Genomic DNA, 16,400 nt, shown 5'->3' with positions numbered 1-16,400 from the left:
CTACCCTACCCTACCCATTGCCACCCCTATCTAAGAATCGGACTGAATTAGTCAATTTAACCTTTATAAGATAAAACTGTTTGAGAGCGAATTAATTGAAAAATTGGTTAATCGATTTATTTTAAAAGATTATATATTTTATACATAATATATTATTTTATTATTTAAATTTTTGAACTATTTAAATTTCTACCGGAACCTTGGTTCATGGAAGATGGGAAATGGATGAGTATTAGAGTGAGATTGATAATAACTTTTGACCTGTGAATAAAAATAAAGAGGTAATCACTAATGAGACGTATTTAATTTGATAAAGCTGCTATACTATATGAAGTGGGATTGTACTTGATTTGTACACAGGAATCTGAGATATACCCTCTGATCAAATGTATTGGCATGCACTTGGCAGAATGTGGTTAATTTAATGAGATGATGAATTGGAATAAGATGAGAGCAAATTAAAGCAAGGATGACGCATGCAGAAGAAAGAAACAAGTTCAGCATATCTTAAGAGCAGAGTGTGTATCAGAGTTCCACTCCTCTTCTTCAATAATTTGGAGCATGCACTGAACAAAGTGTGGCCAATCTGGCAAGATAATGTATCATATAAAAACCAGAATAACATGTATGAACCAAGCAGCACAATTTAAATGAATGTGGCATAATCAGCACCTTATTATAAATGCTAAACTAATTACATGTGTATAATATAATGGGGAGAGCATAAATTTCAGTGAAAAGTGAAGGAATTGTAGAAGGACACGTACCCGGGAATTGGGGAAAACAGCAATGGCAACCTTATGCCGTTATGCGATCTTGATTTGTTCTTGTCTCAGACATAACATCATGGGCATGGCAGCTTCTGAATCATGGGGTCCAAACACAACTAATTTCTACTCCTCCCTCTCTCATAATGTTTCTCTTTTGAATTGAACTACATCAATGCTTTTCAGTTGCATGTACATCTATATCCAACATTATATTTGTAATTAGCTTAGTGAACTATTTAGTTTCTTTCTTTTTCCCTTTTTTTCTTTTTTAATGGAATTAAAGACTTTTATTTTATGCAATCACAAATATCCTACACATTAGCTTCCATGAAAAAATTCCAAGTCAAACTTAGTTGGAAATTCAGCAGATATAAAACCTTAAGAAAATAAAATAGTGAAAGTGGCTACTTGCCACGTGTCATGTCAAAGTTAGTAAATATATCAAACTATCTTCGCAACTATTATTTTCACGAATAGTCATTATTTATTTAAGGGTAAAGTTCTTTTTTTATCTTTAATATTGATGATTTTTTTTTTTTAAATATTCTTAACACTTAGTTGTATATAATTTTTTTTTAATATTTTTTATTTGTGTTAAAATTATTCTTGATGTTAATTCTATGCAAGATATTAGGGATAAAATTGTAAATTTTTAGGGATAATTTTGATACAAATCAAAATGTTAGGGACAAAAATGAATAAATTGAAAGAGTTAGGACAAATTTGTGAGATTTAACGTTATGAATATTTTGAAAAAAATTGTAAAATTTTGGGACAAAAAATGAGTTAATAGTCAAATTAATTCCTAAAAATAGCTCGTTCTTTAAATTCATCTTTAAAAATTTTATCAATCAAATTGGTCATTCAAAAATAATAAATTAATCATTTTCGTCCTTCAGTCACTTAATTAATAGTTTTCGTAAATGATTGATGATATGGAACGTTAACTCACATTATACATGACACCTAGCATATACATATTTATTACAATTTATCACTTTAGTGTCGTTAGGTTATATTAGGATTACGGTTAATATAATTGGGAAAATATATTAAATTGATAGATTTTTATAAACATATTTATTCATCGTCCAATTAGACATGTTAGGTATCATATATACTATTAGGTTAATTTTTTATATCATCAATCATTGATGAAAACTATTAATTGAGTGACGGAAGGACAAAAATGATTCATTTGTGATCTTTAAAAGACTAATTTAATTGATAAAATTTTTCAGGAATAAATTTACAAAATGTCTCATCTTTTAGAAATTAATTTAACCGTTAACCCGACAAAAAAGAATAATGATACACATCCGAATCTTTTAATGAATCAAGTCCAACCAGGTTAAATAATAAGACTAAGAATAATGCTAGTCATAACTGATTTTAATTATGTTAGACCAACTTGATTAGACTTGATTAAATAAAAAAAATACTTTATCCTTTATTTAATTTAAAGTAAAGTATCGTTTTTGTCCCCAACGTTTGGGGTAAGTTCTATTTGTGTTCCTAACGTTTAAATCGTCCTATTTGTATCCTTAACGTTTATAAAAGTGATTCAATGTTATCCTACTATCAATTATACTAACAAATCAGATTATATTTTTCAATTATTCTCACTTGGATGTATTCATTCTCAATTAGGTCTCACTTGGATGTGTTCAATTTTAATATTATACCTACTATTTGTGTTTAGATTCAATTATGTCCCTAAAAAAGTGAATTATGTAAATGTTGTAGGAATTAGTTTCAACATTTGATGAGCTATTTTTCGGAGTAGATCATCGATTCTATCCCAGGCATTTGTATTATAACTTCAAGAGATTTTTAAAACTCAAACTAAAGTGCTCATGATGTGTAATTGACGGCAGGATAACATTGAATCACTTTTATAAAGATACAAATAAAACGATTTAAATGTTAGGGACACAAATAGAATTTACCCCAAACATTGAGGACAAAAACGATACTTTACTCTTTAATTTAATCTAATGTTGTGGTGCTCTTTCCTAACTAACTTCAACCAAAAAAAAAAAAAAAGACTTATCATCTTAAATGACTGGAGCGTAAAATGATAAGCTGACCTTATTTGATAGGTCTAACATGATAGGGTTGATAATATAAGAGTCTAATAAATATCACTTTCGTAAAGAATTTTACTATTTCCTTTTAACCTCTTGTGAAAAGTCTAAAACTGATTCTCTGACCGTGATAGTTCATGGACAATGATGTTCATGCATCAAAGTTCCATATACTACCCATACCTGTAACCTTTAGGGACAATAATGCTACAACGACAAAACAATATAGCCAAATCCACCCTCCCCTCTCTGTATTTGACAGCTATTACGGAAGCCGGATGAAATAGAAATCTTGGTAAGAAGTTACATGCTAGTAGGTGAGAACTAATTTTTTTTTTTTTTTAAATCTACTAAACTATGGTAGGAAGTATTATTATTTTTTGGGTTGCCGTTCTAGGAAATATCTTAATGGTGTATTTATTCTTTTTGATTAAATCTTAGGGGGGAACTTTTCTTTTTAATTACAATAAACACCTGCATTACACACAAAAACCGATTCATATCCACTAATAGGCAAAGCCACAAGAATAGGGTGGCTTTTCGCCCACGACCAAACCAGTAACCATAGTCATGGAAAGGCAGAACGCTGGACCATAAACATTTGAAGGCCCTGAAAAAGAATCTAGGCCTTCACGGTTAAGAACTAGTGGCCTAAAATTAAACTTCAGCCCACTTGAGAGATTCTCTCTTGCGTTTATTTCATTTATTTATTTCATAAAACAAGTGGCGTTACCTGCATAGATAGCCTTTTGAATTCCATAACGATAGTTGAAATTTTATAATTTACATGTAGGCAACAAGTTGAGTATCTAGACTTTAGAGTCTAGACTTGGCATCTTGGTCAAATTGTTGTTAATATTCTCCTGCAACACACTTTGTGATTGACACTCTGCAAAGTGCAGGATCAATTTGATTGTTCTTATTTCTTCTTTTTAATCATGAATAAACGTATTAACAAGTAGCAGCCATAGGTTATTAGAACCTCGAAGCAAATTAGCAAACTGACCCCAAACAAGCCTAGTCCTAATAACGCAAGTGCTAGTGGCATTAGACACACTACCACATTATGCAACAATTCATTCTCAAAATGCCAGAAATAGTGCATAGCTTGTATAAAAAAGGGTACATCTGAACATAAGAAGTGCAGCATCTATCTCTTACAATATGTGTTTTAAATGGGGAACACAAATTTCAACCAAAGTTTTGAATTGTACCCTTCCTTTGGACGCTCGTTGGAATCAGTCATAGCCTTTTCCCAGACAATTCAGACAGCGTTGGACCCTACAAAGCCATGAAACATGATGAGGATAACTCGCAGGTCACAATGTAACCGCAATTATCAAATGATCTTGTGATGCTCAATTGGTATACTAGAGAAGAGAAACAAGGAAGCAAGGTAACCTGTTTCCCTCACAAGTAGGACAAAGGCAAGGGTTGATTGCAATGGGATCATACATTGGTGACCATGAAATGGTGGCATTCCCTTTGCACAGTTTGCATATGTAGAATCCCTTCCCTCTACAGGCCATACAAGGCAACGCTGTCTTTTTCTGGGGAAAAAATGTCAAATATATGAACATATACACAAGAGCATGATTAAAGAACCATGGCAGAAAAATAAAAGAAAACGCATCTTTACCCGTTTCTTCTCAGAAACAAAGGAAATCGTTTTTAGGGTCACAGTAGAAGCCAAGTTCAAAGCGGCTATTCCACCCAATATGATTCCAGCACCGGTAATCACTGTTCTCAAAGGCCCTGAATTATTCATCTCTTCTTCTCAGAGGAAATTTATCAAACACCTGAACTGCAGTTTCCACAATAACAACATTTACCCCCCCCCAACTACGTGTCTTGCGATGGGGTCACAAAATGAGACAACTTTGAGCCGTTAAGTACCTACCAAGTTGATGATATAAACGACTTACCGTTTCGCGGGCATGTTTACTATACGATGTCGTTTTCATACTTGGCTTTAACTAACATTCTAACAACATCATCGTTCTGCAACAGAAGATCGCGTTAGTGTACTATGTGGACTCAGCTAGAAGCCTAGAACTACTCCAACGACAATAGCCTGTCTTCCATCAACACTCCTCCATGAAAATCGTATTTTCGAAAAACCCAATTAATATTCTAAATTCTCGATCTACTTCTTCTTCCCTTTTTCTCTTCCATTTCCGTTCCAATGTTTTCAAAAGACGCAGCTTTGTTCTCAGTTCCAGCAGAAAATGGACCCTTGGAACCAAATCTCTCAAATTATCGTCTTCTCCCTTAAGAGCTTCGTGTGCTCCTATCTCAACTGTCTATGGCGGCTGGGACGAGGTTGCAGTCGCCGGTGACTCCGATTCGCTGCGCAGTTTTCTCGCTTCCATTGGAATCGATGATAGGAAGAATGTTTTCGTGTTCATCTTGGGCGTTGTTTGCGCCATGGCGATTTCCAGGGTTAGGGTTTCTTCCATCATTGTTATTCCAGCTTCAGCTCTTGTTTTTGCGGTTGGTTTCGCCGTAGGGTTTTTCCGAAGCGGTGCCTTCGGTGACGCCAGGATTAGCGGGACCAAGAGGAAAGAGAAGGACGAGAATTCGAAGCTGTTTTCGGAGAAATTGAGGAGCTTGTTGGAATTCTTCGATGAACTCGATGGTGTGGTCAATAACATGAAGAGCGATGTACAATTTGCCATCAGGAATAAGAAAATTGAAGAGAGTGATTTCTTTGGGTATGTTGATGTCACAGATAAAATAAAGTTGAAGGCTTTGAATGCTAGGAATATTGTGAAGGCTTTAATTGATAATGAGGGAAATTCTAATGGGGCTTTTGTTGAGAACAATAAAGGTAGTAGAAGAAAGAAAGATGCTGGAGAAGCTGGGTACCAGATGCTACAATCTATTGGAAGTTTGTTTGGAGAAAAATCAGTTACCTCGAATTCTAACAAAGTCAGAGAAAATGTTAAGCAAGAGACAGTGGATAGAGCATTGGATCAAGCACCAGGAAATGGTACTGTGCCTCCTGTTGAAGATAAGGCTTCAAATTCAGATAGTAGAGGGAATGGTAAGTTGGATTCTTCTCTAGATTCTTCAATTAGCTCTGTTTCGGATATGTACAGAAATGGAAGAAAAAAGGGTACTGCTGAGAATGATGATTTTGGATTAGGAGGTGTTGGCAGGAAAACTAATAAATTTCGTGATGAGAAAGAATATAGTTACCGGAACAAAGGATTGAGGTTCACAAATAATCGCAGTTTCTCTCTGAAGATGGATTCGAGCAGTGTAACAGACATGTGGGAATCTCATGACAATCTGCTTGATTCTGAAAGCATGAAAGTCAGAATGGAACACATGGAAAGTGAATCTTCCTTTGTGCAGGAGCAGTTGCTCAATCAAGGGCACAAAACTTTCACGTCTTCTTATGACAAGAGGGATGATGAGCCTCGTAGGTCTCAATTTGAAGAAGATGCAATGAATTATGATCATCGCAATCAGCATCATGATGATGACTTGCCTGGGCGTGAGAGTGAATTCAATGCTTCTTCATCTGCAAAGACATCAGATGATGAAATGTTTGGTAGGTTCCTTGCTGAAGCAACCGAACTTCAAAAGCAAGCAAAAGTGTTTATAAAGGCTAGGCATGATGAAGAGCAAGCTGAAATCATGTTATATAGGTCTGCTAACCTATTTTCCAAAGCTTTAGACCTGAAGCCTATGAGTTTATTGGCTGTAGGCCAGTTAGGAAACACTTATCTTCTTCATGGAGAATTAAAGTTGAAGATCAGTCGTGAACTGCGAGGTCTACTTTCAGGTAGCATCCAACCATCATCTGGGAGACGTCGTAGAGTACTGAAGGGAATGCAGAAAAAAATCACTAGTAAAGAAGAAGTTGCACCATTGCTTATTGATGTATGTGAAGAATGTGAAGAGCTTCTGGTTGAGGCTGGCAGAAAGTATAGGCTGGCATTGTCAATTGATGCGAATGATGTGAGAGCCCTGTATAATTGGGGCCTTGCTCTCTCTTTTCGTGGGCAATTGATAGCAGACATTGGTCCGGTATGCATTTCTTGACATCTTACTAGAAAGCAGCCTGCTTAAATTCATATAAAAGCTTCTGTGATTTTGCTGTTTGGTTGGCATGATTTCATATGCCAGTTTGATAAGCTCACTTTTGTTGTTTTATTATTTTGTTTTTGTTTGAAGTTATTGTTGTCTTCAAATATCACAGGGTGCTGCTTTTGAGGCTGAAAGAGTATTCCTGGCTGCTATTGACAAGTTTGATGCTATGTTGTTGAAGGGCAATGTTTATGCACCAGATGGTAATGTCTGTACTCCTGAATTTTGAAATTTATAATTTCCACATACAAGTGCATCTGTAAAATATTTTGCTGACAAATTTCCTGTACAAAGCATATGGGGGCCGTATATGACCCTATTTGAATTTTAAGGTAAAAATAGTTTTGAAGTTGTATCTCTGAGAAGAACCACACTGGAGGATCGGAATATAGGTCTTGAAAACAAAAACATGCATAATAGATGGAGACACATTTGAAGTAACTTATGGATAAGTTACACTCTATCAATGTTTGATGGCCTCATGCTGTTTGTCTGTTTGAATTTTTGCTTAGTGAAAAAATAATAATAATCAATCCGCAACATATAAGGCTAGGTTGTTGCTTATGATATTAAATTGATCTTTCACATCTCCTCCCCCCCCCCCCCCCCCTCTTTTTCTCTCCCGTCTCGTTTTGCATATATCTTTTACTCGATGGTACCATTTCGAAAGTCCTAATGCTATGTTTAACTTGGATCTCAACATGGTTGAAGCAGCTTTGTTCAGATGGGGTGTGGCATTGCAGCAGAGATCTCGGTTAAGGCCAGGAACCAGTAAAGAGAAGGTGAAGTTGCTGCAGCAAGCAAGAAGGCTCTATGAAGATGCCCTTCATATGGATTCCAATAACATGCAAGCTAAAGAAGCTTTATCCTCTTGTCTCTATGAGCTCAATTACCGGTAATTCTAGCAGTCAATTCATCATGGAAAGGAGTTATCCAAGGGAATCAATCTGCTTTCAGTCCCCTGGTTTGCATAATAATTTGGGCATAGTGGAACTTAGCCATGCATGATTCCTAGTATTGTCTTTTTTGTATTGATTCTCCTTATAGTTAGACAGAGACACCAAAATAATAATAATTAATAATAACGAGGGTGCTACACAATCTACAGAATGAGTTCTATTCTTGGAGAGCACTTAGGAGGCTAGGAGAGTAATTTTGACTACCTGATAATAACAACGGGGACATAGCCTTGGTTTTGGGTTTTTGGGTTTACATTGTATTATATGATATGAATCCTGAAGTGAAGATGGAAAAAAGCATGTGGTTTTGATTATGGGTGAAAGAAATAAATTGTAGTTGTGAACACGGTTGATGGTTGATGGTTGTTGGTTGATTAGCATTGTTGTGTGGTTTAGGCGCGTAGTCGTTCACGAGTTGAACTTGATTGAAGTGCTCGTACCTTACCTACGTATGACATCCATCAAATGTGGCCTTCTTTTTTGTCTCTACTCTCTACTGTTTGTTCAAACTTCAAACTGCTTCAATTCCTGGTACATCATCATCGTGATTTCAGGATTAATAATTTAATACTTTCTCAAATTCATAAATAATAATCATCATCATTGGATACAGTCACAGGCCCCACGCGCACCTTGTCTCGTATTTTATTTGACTTAAATTTTAATTTTGTTTTTAATGTTTGACGTATTTTATTTTTATTTTGTTTTATTTTATTTTTATTAAAATTAATTTTTTAGAAACACCAAAAAAAATGATTTTTTTTTAAATATTCTATTATTGTTATAACTTTTTCTAAGTACAACGAAAATTATAGTGATAGTGGTTATAGTAGTAGTTGTAGTGATTTAAGAGTAATAGTGACAGAATAATAAGAACAAATATATAATAATAGAAAAAAAATTATTTTGAGACAAAAATAAAATGTTTTAAACGTTACGGGTGAAATTAACACTTAATCGAAAGTTCGAAATGTTAAGAATTAAAATAGTATTTTATTTTATCATAAGTATTTGTATTAGTGACGGATCCAGACAATTTTAATAGTGGTGGCGAAATATATATAATATGATAATAATTTTTATAATAAAAATATTACGTTTACATAAAAAATTAGTTATCAAATTATCTACTATAAATTTGTGTATAAATACATATATCATTTAATTTATTTTTAATGTGTATTTTGTATTTCAAAATTTGTATTTTTAAAATTTATTCTGTGCAAGTGATTATTTTATGTATACGTAGTATAATTGTTGTTATAATTATATTTTGTTATTGTAAAATATGATTAGGTTTCAAAATATCTAATTACAAATTAAAATACTAAAATAGTAATTTAAATAATAACATATAATTTAAAATTTAATTTTTTATATTTTATATTTTAAAACCTTGACAATATAATTAAAATGTCTTTTTTTTTGTATATGTTGTTAAACAATCATTTAAAACTCAACTTTCATACCATTAACTCTTGATGATATTCATAGTTGAAAAAGTTCATTTAATTAGTGTAGTTATTATGAAAAAACTAAAACTAATTTTAAAAGAAGAAATACAAATGGACAGATAATATTCTTTCGAGTCGATTTCTAAGAAAGAACATCAATTTTATTTAAATTTGAAACTTGATCATTATAATGGACATCTAATATGAAGTTTTTAAATTGGCTATCAAGTATAGAAAATTGAATAAAAAATTATTGTAGGGTCAAATTTAATAATTTAGTAGGGGCAAATAAATAATTATTATATACTACTCAATAAAATTCCAAATTGTAGTGGGGCAAGTGCCCCCACACCCTAAGGAGTGGATCCGTCCCTGATTTGTACTATCTAGTGGAAAATTAATATATTCTTCATGGACGATAATAAATATATATCTTCTAATTTTAGTCCTTAATATTTGAATTAAATCTTAATTTCGTTTCTAGCATTTGAAATATCTTATTTTTATTTTGTCTTATTTTTGTATTTTGAATAAAATTATTTTTTTAAATATCTTTTTTCCATTATGATTTTTTCTTAATTGCGACAAAAATTATAACGATAGTGGTCATAGTAGTAGTTATAATAAGTGTTTATTTGAGCATAATTAAGTTGATAAAAAATATTTTTTTAATAAAAAATATATTTTTTATTTTTTAACGTATTTGATAAATTTCTAGTAGTAAAAGTAAAAATACTAAAAAAATAAAAATATCTTTTTTAAGAAACTACAATTTACATCCTTTTAAAAATAATTTTTTTCTTAAAAAAATATTTCTCATATAATAAATTAACAAAAAATACTTTTATATTGTTGTACTTAAACATAATTAACAGATAAAAAGATCTTTTTGTATGAGATATTCAAACATAAAATTACTTTTATATTTTTAAAAAATCTTTTAAAAAAAGATAACTCGAAAAAAGATATTTTCTTAAAAGTTTAGATAAACCCTAATTTGAATAATAATAATAATAATAATAATAATAATAATAATAGAAAAAAGGTATTTTTAGAAGAAAAAAATCAATTTTTACTAGAAATAGAAAAAACAAGACGTCTGGGACAAAAAAAAATATTTTAAATGTTATAAATGAAATTAACACTTAATTAAAACGTTAAGCACTAAATATGTATTTTATTCGATCACAAGTATTTATACTATCCAGTGAAAAATTAATATATTCTTCAAGGACAATAGTAAATATATAACTTCCAAATTTTTATGCAAGATAAAGTATTAGGATTTGATGTCTATATTATTCATACTAAACTTAAGAGAATCAGATTTTTTCCCTCAAAACCTTATGAATGGACTAAGAGTCCGTTTGGAAAGAGCAGAAGCTACTTTTTTATTTTTGGATTATAAAAAGTTACAATGTGTGTGTTTGGCACTATTTTTAAAAAAAGTTTTTAATTTTTCAAAAAGTTAATTTACAGTTTTTTGAAGAAGTAGAAATATATGACTTCTCTACTTCTCCATAAGTCATTCTACCACTTTCTTAAAAAAAATTTAATTTCAAAACAAAAAAAATCTATTGACTCTGTGAAAAATACTAACCCTTCACCACCATTTTCACGCAAGGAGCCAAGGACTCTTAGAAGCACTGACCTTCCATCATCACTCCACCATCATTCTCACGCAATATTCCAAACCTCACCATTTTTACGTAATGATTCATCTGATGGATATATTCCTTCTAAGTATTTTTTTTTATCATTTTATCACTCTATTTTTTATTATTAAATTTGTATTTAATTATGGTATAAAATTTTAGTTTTAATTTTTTTTTTCATATGTGATTTTATAGTTTGCTATTATTTTCATAGTTAATTATAGCAAGTTCTTGACCTCAATAAAGAAGAAGGGAGTTCTAATATGAGTAAAATAAAAAAAGCAACAAAATATACATTAACACACATTTTATATTTATTTTTTATTTTCACCTATCATATCATATACAATATTAGTGATTAGGTTATGTAAAATCAACATTTAATATTGGAAAGTATTTGTTATTATCATTATTTTAATATTCATTCTCTTTTGCAAAAAAAAATTATTTTTTGAGTTATTTATCTAAACGTTACAATTTTAAAATAAGTACTTTTATAACTAAAAATACAAATACAAAATAACTTATTTATAAGAATAAAACCCAAATCAGCCCCTGACAATTACCTCGAAAGACAACGAGGTCCCTGACAAAATAAAAACCTCAACCCGGCCCTTGACAAAAAAAAAAACCCCAACCCGGCCCCTGACAATTACTTCGAAAGGATAACGAGGCCCCTGTGCCAAAAAAAAATTAATGTTATTTTTTTTGGTACAGGGGCTAATCAGTCCTTAAAAAAAATTATCAGGGACCGGATTGGGTGTTTTTTTTTCTTGGGAGCCTCGTTGTCCTTTCGAGATAATTGTCAGGGGCCGGATGGGGTATTCACTCTATTTATAAGCTACTATTAATAAAAGTCATTATGATTGAAGCTCTTTTTTCAAAAAAATTTATTTAAGCTTTTTACGGCCTAAAGAGTTCCATAAGCAAACCTGTTAGACATTTCATCAGAGCATCTCGGGCGGATAAGGCAAGGTGTGATTTTTTTTTTTTTTTTTTTTGGCTTCTTCAAGTTTCAATGTTTTCAAAAATACACTAAAGTCTCCACCACCCCCCACGCGCTAACAATCAAACCAACTTGAAGGCATGGACTTATGTAAACCCCGGTTAAATTAGTAAATAATTAGTCAATAAATTAGTTTTTAATAAGAAGGATTAGAAATGTGAATATTATATCAAATTAGGATAGAGCTCATCGAAACGAAAATTTTGACACTAATTTTGAGAAAATCGGTCCAAGATTGGACCGAATGGACCGAACCGGTTGAACCGGATCCAAATCGGACCATCGGTCCAACCGAACCGACCTATTAAATGAACCCACGCATTGCATCTCCCTCATTTCAGCAACGTGACGCTGAAAGCTTGCGTCCAGGGAGGAGAAGAAAAAGGGGTCCGAACCCTCGTTCCAAGTTCAAGGCGCCGTAACTTCCCGATCCGAGCTCCGATCGCCGCACCGTTTGCGACCACGCGTCCACCGCGTCGAGCTTTACATTTCTACCGGAACAATTTTATAGGTAAGCCCTTAAATATTCTCAGCCACTCTTTTTCCCCAATTTTCGAGTTTTGAGAAGGGGTATTGAATTTCTTTGATTTTTGATGTTTTAGGATCCAATTAGCTTGAGAAAAACGTTCACTCTTGCTTATGTGAAGCTTGGGTAAGGTGAGGATACGATAATTCTATTTTATTTTCATTGAATTTGAGCTTTGAGTATTAAATTGGATATATATGTGTTATGAATGTGTATTAGGTTGTGAATAAATAATTGGAGCTTGAAATTGTGAATACTGGAACTTGGAGAAAGCGGATTAGTTGAGTTTTGAGGGGCTGTCTTGGTTTTGAATAAATAGCTTTGGTCGTTACGTGGAAATCGGCCAAGGTATGGTTTAGGTTTCTTGCATTTAATATATAATGTTCTGTGAAAACTTAGGCTAGATGACCATAGGATAAGTTGGAATGCAGGTGTATGTTTAATATTTAGTAATTTGTCGATGAATATAATTGGTTGAAGTTTATTGGATAATTAGTTTTTAATTTTGGATGGTGAATGTTGTTATGTTAATTTGGAGGGAATTATGGTTGAATGTTATTGTTGATTAACTAATGATTTGGTGAATTATTGATTTGAGGTATAACTATTGTGGAGGTTGTTGTGATAATGAGGTATTTTGTGTTAAAAGCTCAGGAATTGTGAACTATGATCCTTAGTTGAATTTTGGGTTGTTGGATTTGAATATAGTATGAGTTTAATTGTTTATCTGAGGTAGATTTATCGTGGTGGTTGTTATGATGATGAGGAAGGGTATGTTGAATTGAAAAGAAAGCAGGTTTGGACCCGAAAAGGGTGGCAAAGTCCGAGTTTTAGAGGAGATGCTACCGAAATTCTATAAAAATTAGAGATTTAGTTTATATGATTATTTATAAAGATTTAAGATTCAAAGGTTATATGGTTTGATTTTGAGTTATTAAGAAAATGAGCATGTTTTAAGTTTGATTCATTTGGAAAAGAATGAATTATGTTTTGAATTAGAACTATTGATGGACGGAATGAGAGATGTGATAATGAAGGATAAGGATTGAATATGTTTAATGTATGATGATGAATGAGATGCAATTAAGAATGATGTGGATGTTGAGGAATTATAATTGAATTATTTATATGGCTTATGAATTTGAATAATCTGAGATACGAGATTCCCTGGATTAAGTGCCGTGGCTTGCCACCACGTGTACCAGGTTGAAAACTCGATACTCTGTTGACCCTACGACGTAAGTGTGACCGGGCACTATATAAATTCCCGGGAATGTTACCCCCATTGAGCAATATTGATTATTTGAGAAAAATCTATGCATAGACTCTTGGGGATGCACGTCGGGGGACAGTCTAAGGACAATTCAGACTTGTCGGGTTGGCTGGATAACCGACAGATGAGCCTCATCAGCCATAGGACAGGCATGCATCATATGCATATTACTTGAATTACTTGCTTGTGCTCTAATTGGGTGTGCCTATCTGTATTTGCCATGCTAAATGTGTATTTGTTACCTGCAGTAGTTGTAACCTTCTTGTGTTTGCATTTATCTGTCTATTTGTCTGTGAAAATACATGATGGAGTTGGAGGTATGGAGGAATGGCAGTATAGGACTTAGATTTAATGGACTCTTAAGTTAAGTTATGATTAAATATTTTTAGGAAACCACCTTTTATGGCTTCTGTTTAATACTTTTAAGCTCTATAATCTGAGTGTCGATGTTCTAGGATTGCCTCTGGCATTCCCAGGACCTTATATATTATGTGTGAGGCACCTTTACCATACTGAGAACCTCCGGTTCTCAGTCCATACTATGTTGTTGTTTTTCAGATGCAGGTCGAGAGGCATCTCGTTAGGCGTCTGGACTCTTGAAGCGGAGTGGTTACTGGGATATTTTGTTATGCTATGATGTATATATATGTACTTAGCTTTCTCTCCGCATGACTTATTCTTTTTGATCCTCTTAGAGGTTTATGGAGAGGCAGGATTGTGTATATGTACTTTTGGATTTTGGATATGTATGTATATATGTGTAAATATTCTCCGGCCAGTCTTGACTTCGCAGGCTGAGTTAGGAGCTTGTTATTTTGTATCTTTGGTATTCTACTCCTACTTCTGTTATCTTATGTTTGATAGTTATGATTTTCTTAGCACGTAAGTTAACTCGTTCCTTGAGCGTAGCGCCTTTATTGTGCGATTTTTATTTCCCCCTTTTCTTCAAGGCTCCTAGCATATTATAATTCTTCTGCTATTATATGTACTCATTTTATTTTAGAGGTCGTAATACCTCACCACCTTTGTTTTACGACTTAAGCGTAAAGCTTAGTGTGGTAGGGTGTTACATTATGGTATCAGAGTAGTTCGTTCCTATAGAGCCTAAAAGACGGACTGATTGTACTTCTGTGCATTCTCTGTATATGTGTTTATGTGCTATTAGGATATCTGATTGATATATATGGCATAAACGTTTGTGAGCATGTATTTGGAACTTAAAAGCATTAGACCTGCGATATTGAGACTGATCAACTTAATATTACTTGTTTGATGTGTATAAGGACCAGATGTCGACTCGCAGACGCGGTCGCGGGCGAGGTAGAGGTAGAATACGCATCGTTACTCCTAGCCCGGTAGGGAATGATCCAGTAGACTTTATGGCTACTCTAGGAAATATGGCTGCAGCTATGTAGACAACAGCCGAGGCACTGGGTAATAAGATAAACCAGGATAATCACGGGAACAATAATGATGAGGGCGGTCCTATGACACTTGCTATATTTCTGAAAGTTCATCCTCCGATCTTCAGGGGAACCTCAAATCCCACTAACGCAGATAATTGGATTCAAGCTATGGAACGGACGTTGCAGGCCCAACCGGTTCCTGAGAAGTAATTGGTTGAATTTGGAATTTATCAACTGCAAGGTGAGGCTCAGTATTGGTGACAGGGGACACGATGTATCCTGCAGGCAGATGACGCTGTGATAGTCGGGAGATTGGTTATTTAAGAGCCATGTTTTGCTTGATTATTCTGAGAAGTCAGTACAGTTTATGTTAGAAAGGTCAGAAGCGCCGGTTGTGGTGAATAGTTACTATTTGAATTTTATGATAGTAAACTGTTCTGGAACTGAATGTCAGGGTATTATGTTATTAACTGCGAGAATATCAGGTGATGATCAGAGTTTAGAGCAGATTTCGGTTGTATGTGAATTTCCAGATGTGTTTCCGGATTATATTAATGAATTTCCCCCTAACCGAGAGGTTGAATTTGCAATTGAGTTGGTACCTGGATCCGGTCCAATTTCAATTACTCCTTATAGGATGTCGCCTTTAGAAATGGCTGAACTGAAGGCTCAGCTGGAAGATCTGTTGGGTAAGCATTTTATCCGACCAAGTGTTTCTCCGTGGGGAGCGCCAGTATTACTGGTAAAGAAGAAGGATGGGAGTATGCGGCTGTGTGTCAATTATCGGCAATTGAATAAGATCACTGTGAAGAATAAATATCCGTTGCCTAGAATCGATGATCTAATGGATCAGTTACAGGGTGCCGGTGTGTTTTCTAAGATTGACCTGCGATCAGGGTATCATTAGATAAGGGTTAGAGACGAGGATATTCCGAAAACTGCTTTCAGGACACGTTACGGTCATTATGAGTATACAATGATGTCTTTCGGGTTAACTAATGCCCCGACAGTATTTATGGATTATATGAACAGGATTTTTCGGCTGTATTTGGACAAGTTTGTTATTGTCTTCATTGATGATATTCTTGTTTATTCTAAGACTGAAGAGGAGCATGTTAATCACTTACGAACTGTATTACAAATCTTGAGAAATAGGAAGTTATACA

The 16,400-nt window shown here is 33.6% G+C and overlaps 2 protein-coding genes and 1 long non-coding RNA gene across 3 annotated transcripts; 2 read left to right on the top strand and 1 right to left on the bottom strand.

Moving 5' to 3' along the window:
* Window positions 1-3,936: 3,936 nt before the first annotated feature.
* On the bottom strand, window positions 3,937-4,631 carry LOC107623214 (plastid transcriptionally active protein). Its single transcript, XM_016325400.3, has 3 exons — window positions 4,497-4,631; window positions 4,259-4,407; window positions 3,937-4,138 (listed from the first exon to the last, which is right to left on the bottom strand). The coding sequence occupies exons 1-3, from the start codon at window positions 4,623-4,625 to the stop codon at window positions 4,096-4,098; spliced, it is 321 nt and encodes a 106-aa protein (XP_016180886.1). The 5' UTR covers window positions 4,626-4,631; the 3' UTR covers window positions 3,937-4,095.
* Window positions 4,632-4,761: 130 nt separating this feature from the next.
* On the top strand, window positions 4,762-8,260 carry LOC107623213 (uncharacterized). The gene is made up of 3 exons (XM_016325399.2): window positions 4,762-6,895; window positions 7,068-7,158; window positions 7,670-8,260. Exons 1-3 carry the CDS (start codon window positions 4,955-4,957, stop codon window positions 7,852-7,854), a joined length of 2,217 nt encoding a protein of 738 aa, XP_016180885.1. The 5' UTR covers window positions 4,762-4,954; the 3' UTR covers window positions 7,855-8,260.
* A 4,142-nt stretch (window positions 8,261-12,402) lies between these two features.
* LOC148579109 (uncharacterized) lies at window positions 12,403-14,082 on the top strand. Its single transcript, XR_015904883.1, has 3 exons — window positions 12,403-12,540; window positions 12,632-12,686; window positions 12,775-14,082. It is a non-coding gene; the product is annotated as an uncharacterized LOC148579109 (long non-coding RNA).
* The last annotated feature ends 2,318 nt before the right edge of the window (window positions 14,083-16,400 follow it).

The sequence above is a fragment of the Arachis ipaensis genome, chromosome B10, assembly GCF_059453495.1.
Source record: "Arachis ipaensis isolate K30076 ecotype BB chromosome B10, ASM5945349v1, whole genome shotgun sequence".
In the NCBI taxonomy this organism is placed as follows: Eukaryota; Viridiplantae; Streptophyta; class Magnoliopsida; order Fabales; family Fabaceae; genus Arachis; species Arachis ipaensis.
The sequence above is the reverse complement of the archived record's forward strand: the minus strand, read 5'-3'. Positions and strand labels throughout refer to the sequence as shown.

Coding starts and splice junctions, on each gene's coding strand:
- LOC107623214 (XM_016325400.3), bottom strand. CDS start 4,625: ATGAATAATTCAGGGCCTTTGAGAACAGTGATTACCGGTGCTGGAATC. Junction 4,408..4,496: donor TTGTTTCTGAGAAGAAACGG/GTAAAGATGCGT, acceptor TTTTTTCCCCAG/AAAAAGACAGCGTTGCCTTG. Junction 4,139..4,258: donor CCTACTTGTGAGGGAAACAG/GTTACCTTGCTT, acceptor ATGGCTTTGTAG/GGTCCAACGCTGTCTGAATT.
- LOC107623213 (XM_016325399.2), top strand. CDS start 4,955: ATGAAAATCGTATTTTCGAAAAACCCAATTAATATTCTAAATTCTCGA. Junction 6,896..7,067: donor TGATAGCAGACATTGGTCCG/GTATGCATTTCT, acceptor CAAATATCACAG/GGTGCTGCTTTTGAGGCTGA. Junction 7,159..7,669: donor CAATGTTTATGCACCAGATG/GTAATGTCTGTA, acceptor TGGTTGAAGCAG/CTTTGTTCAGATGGGGTGTG.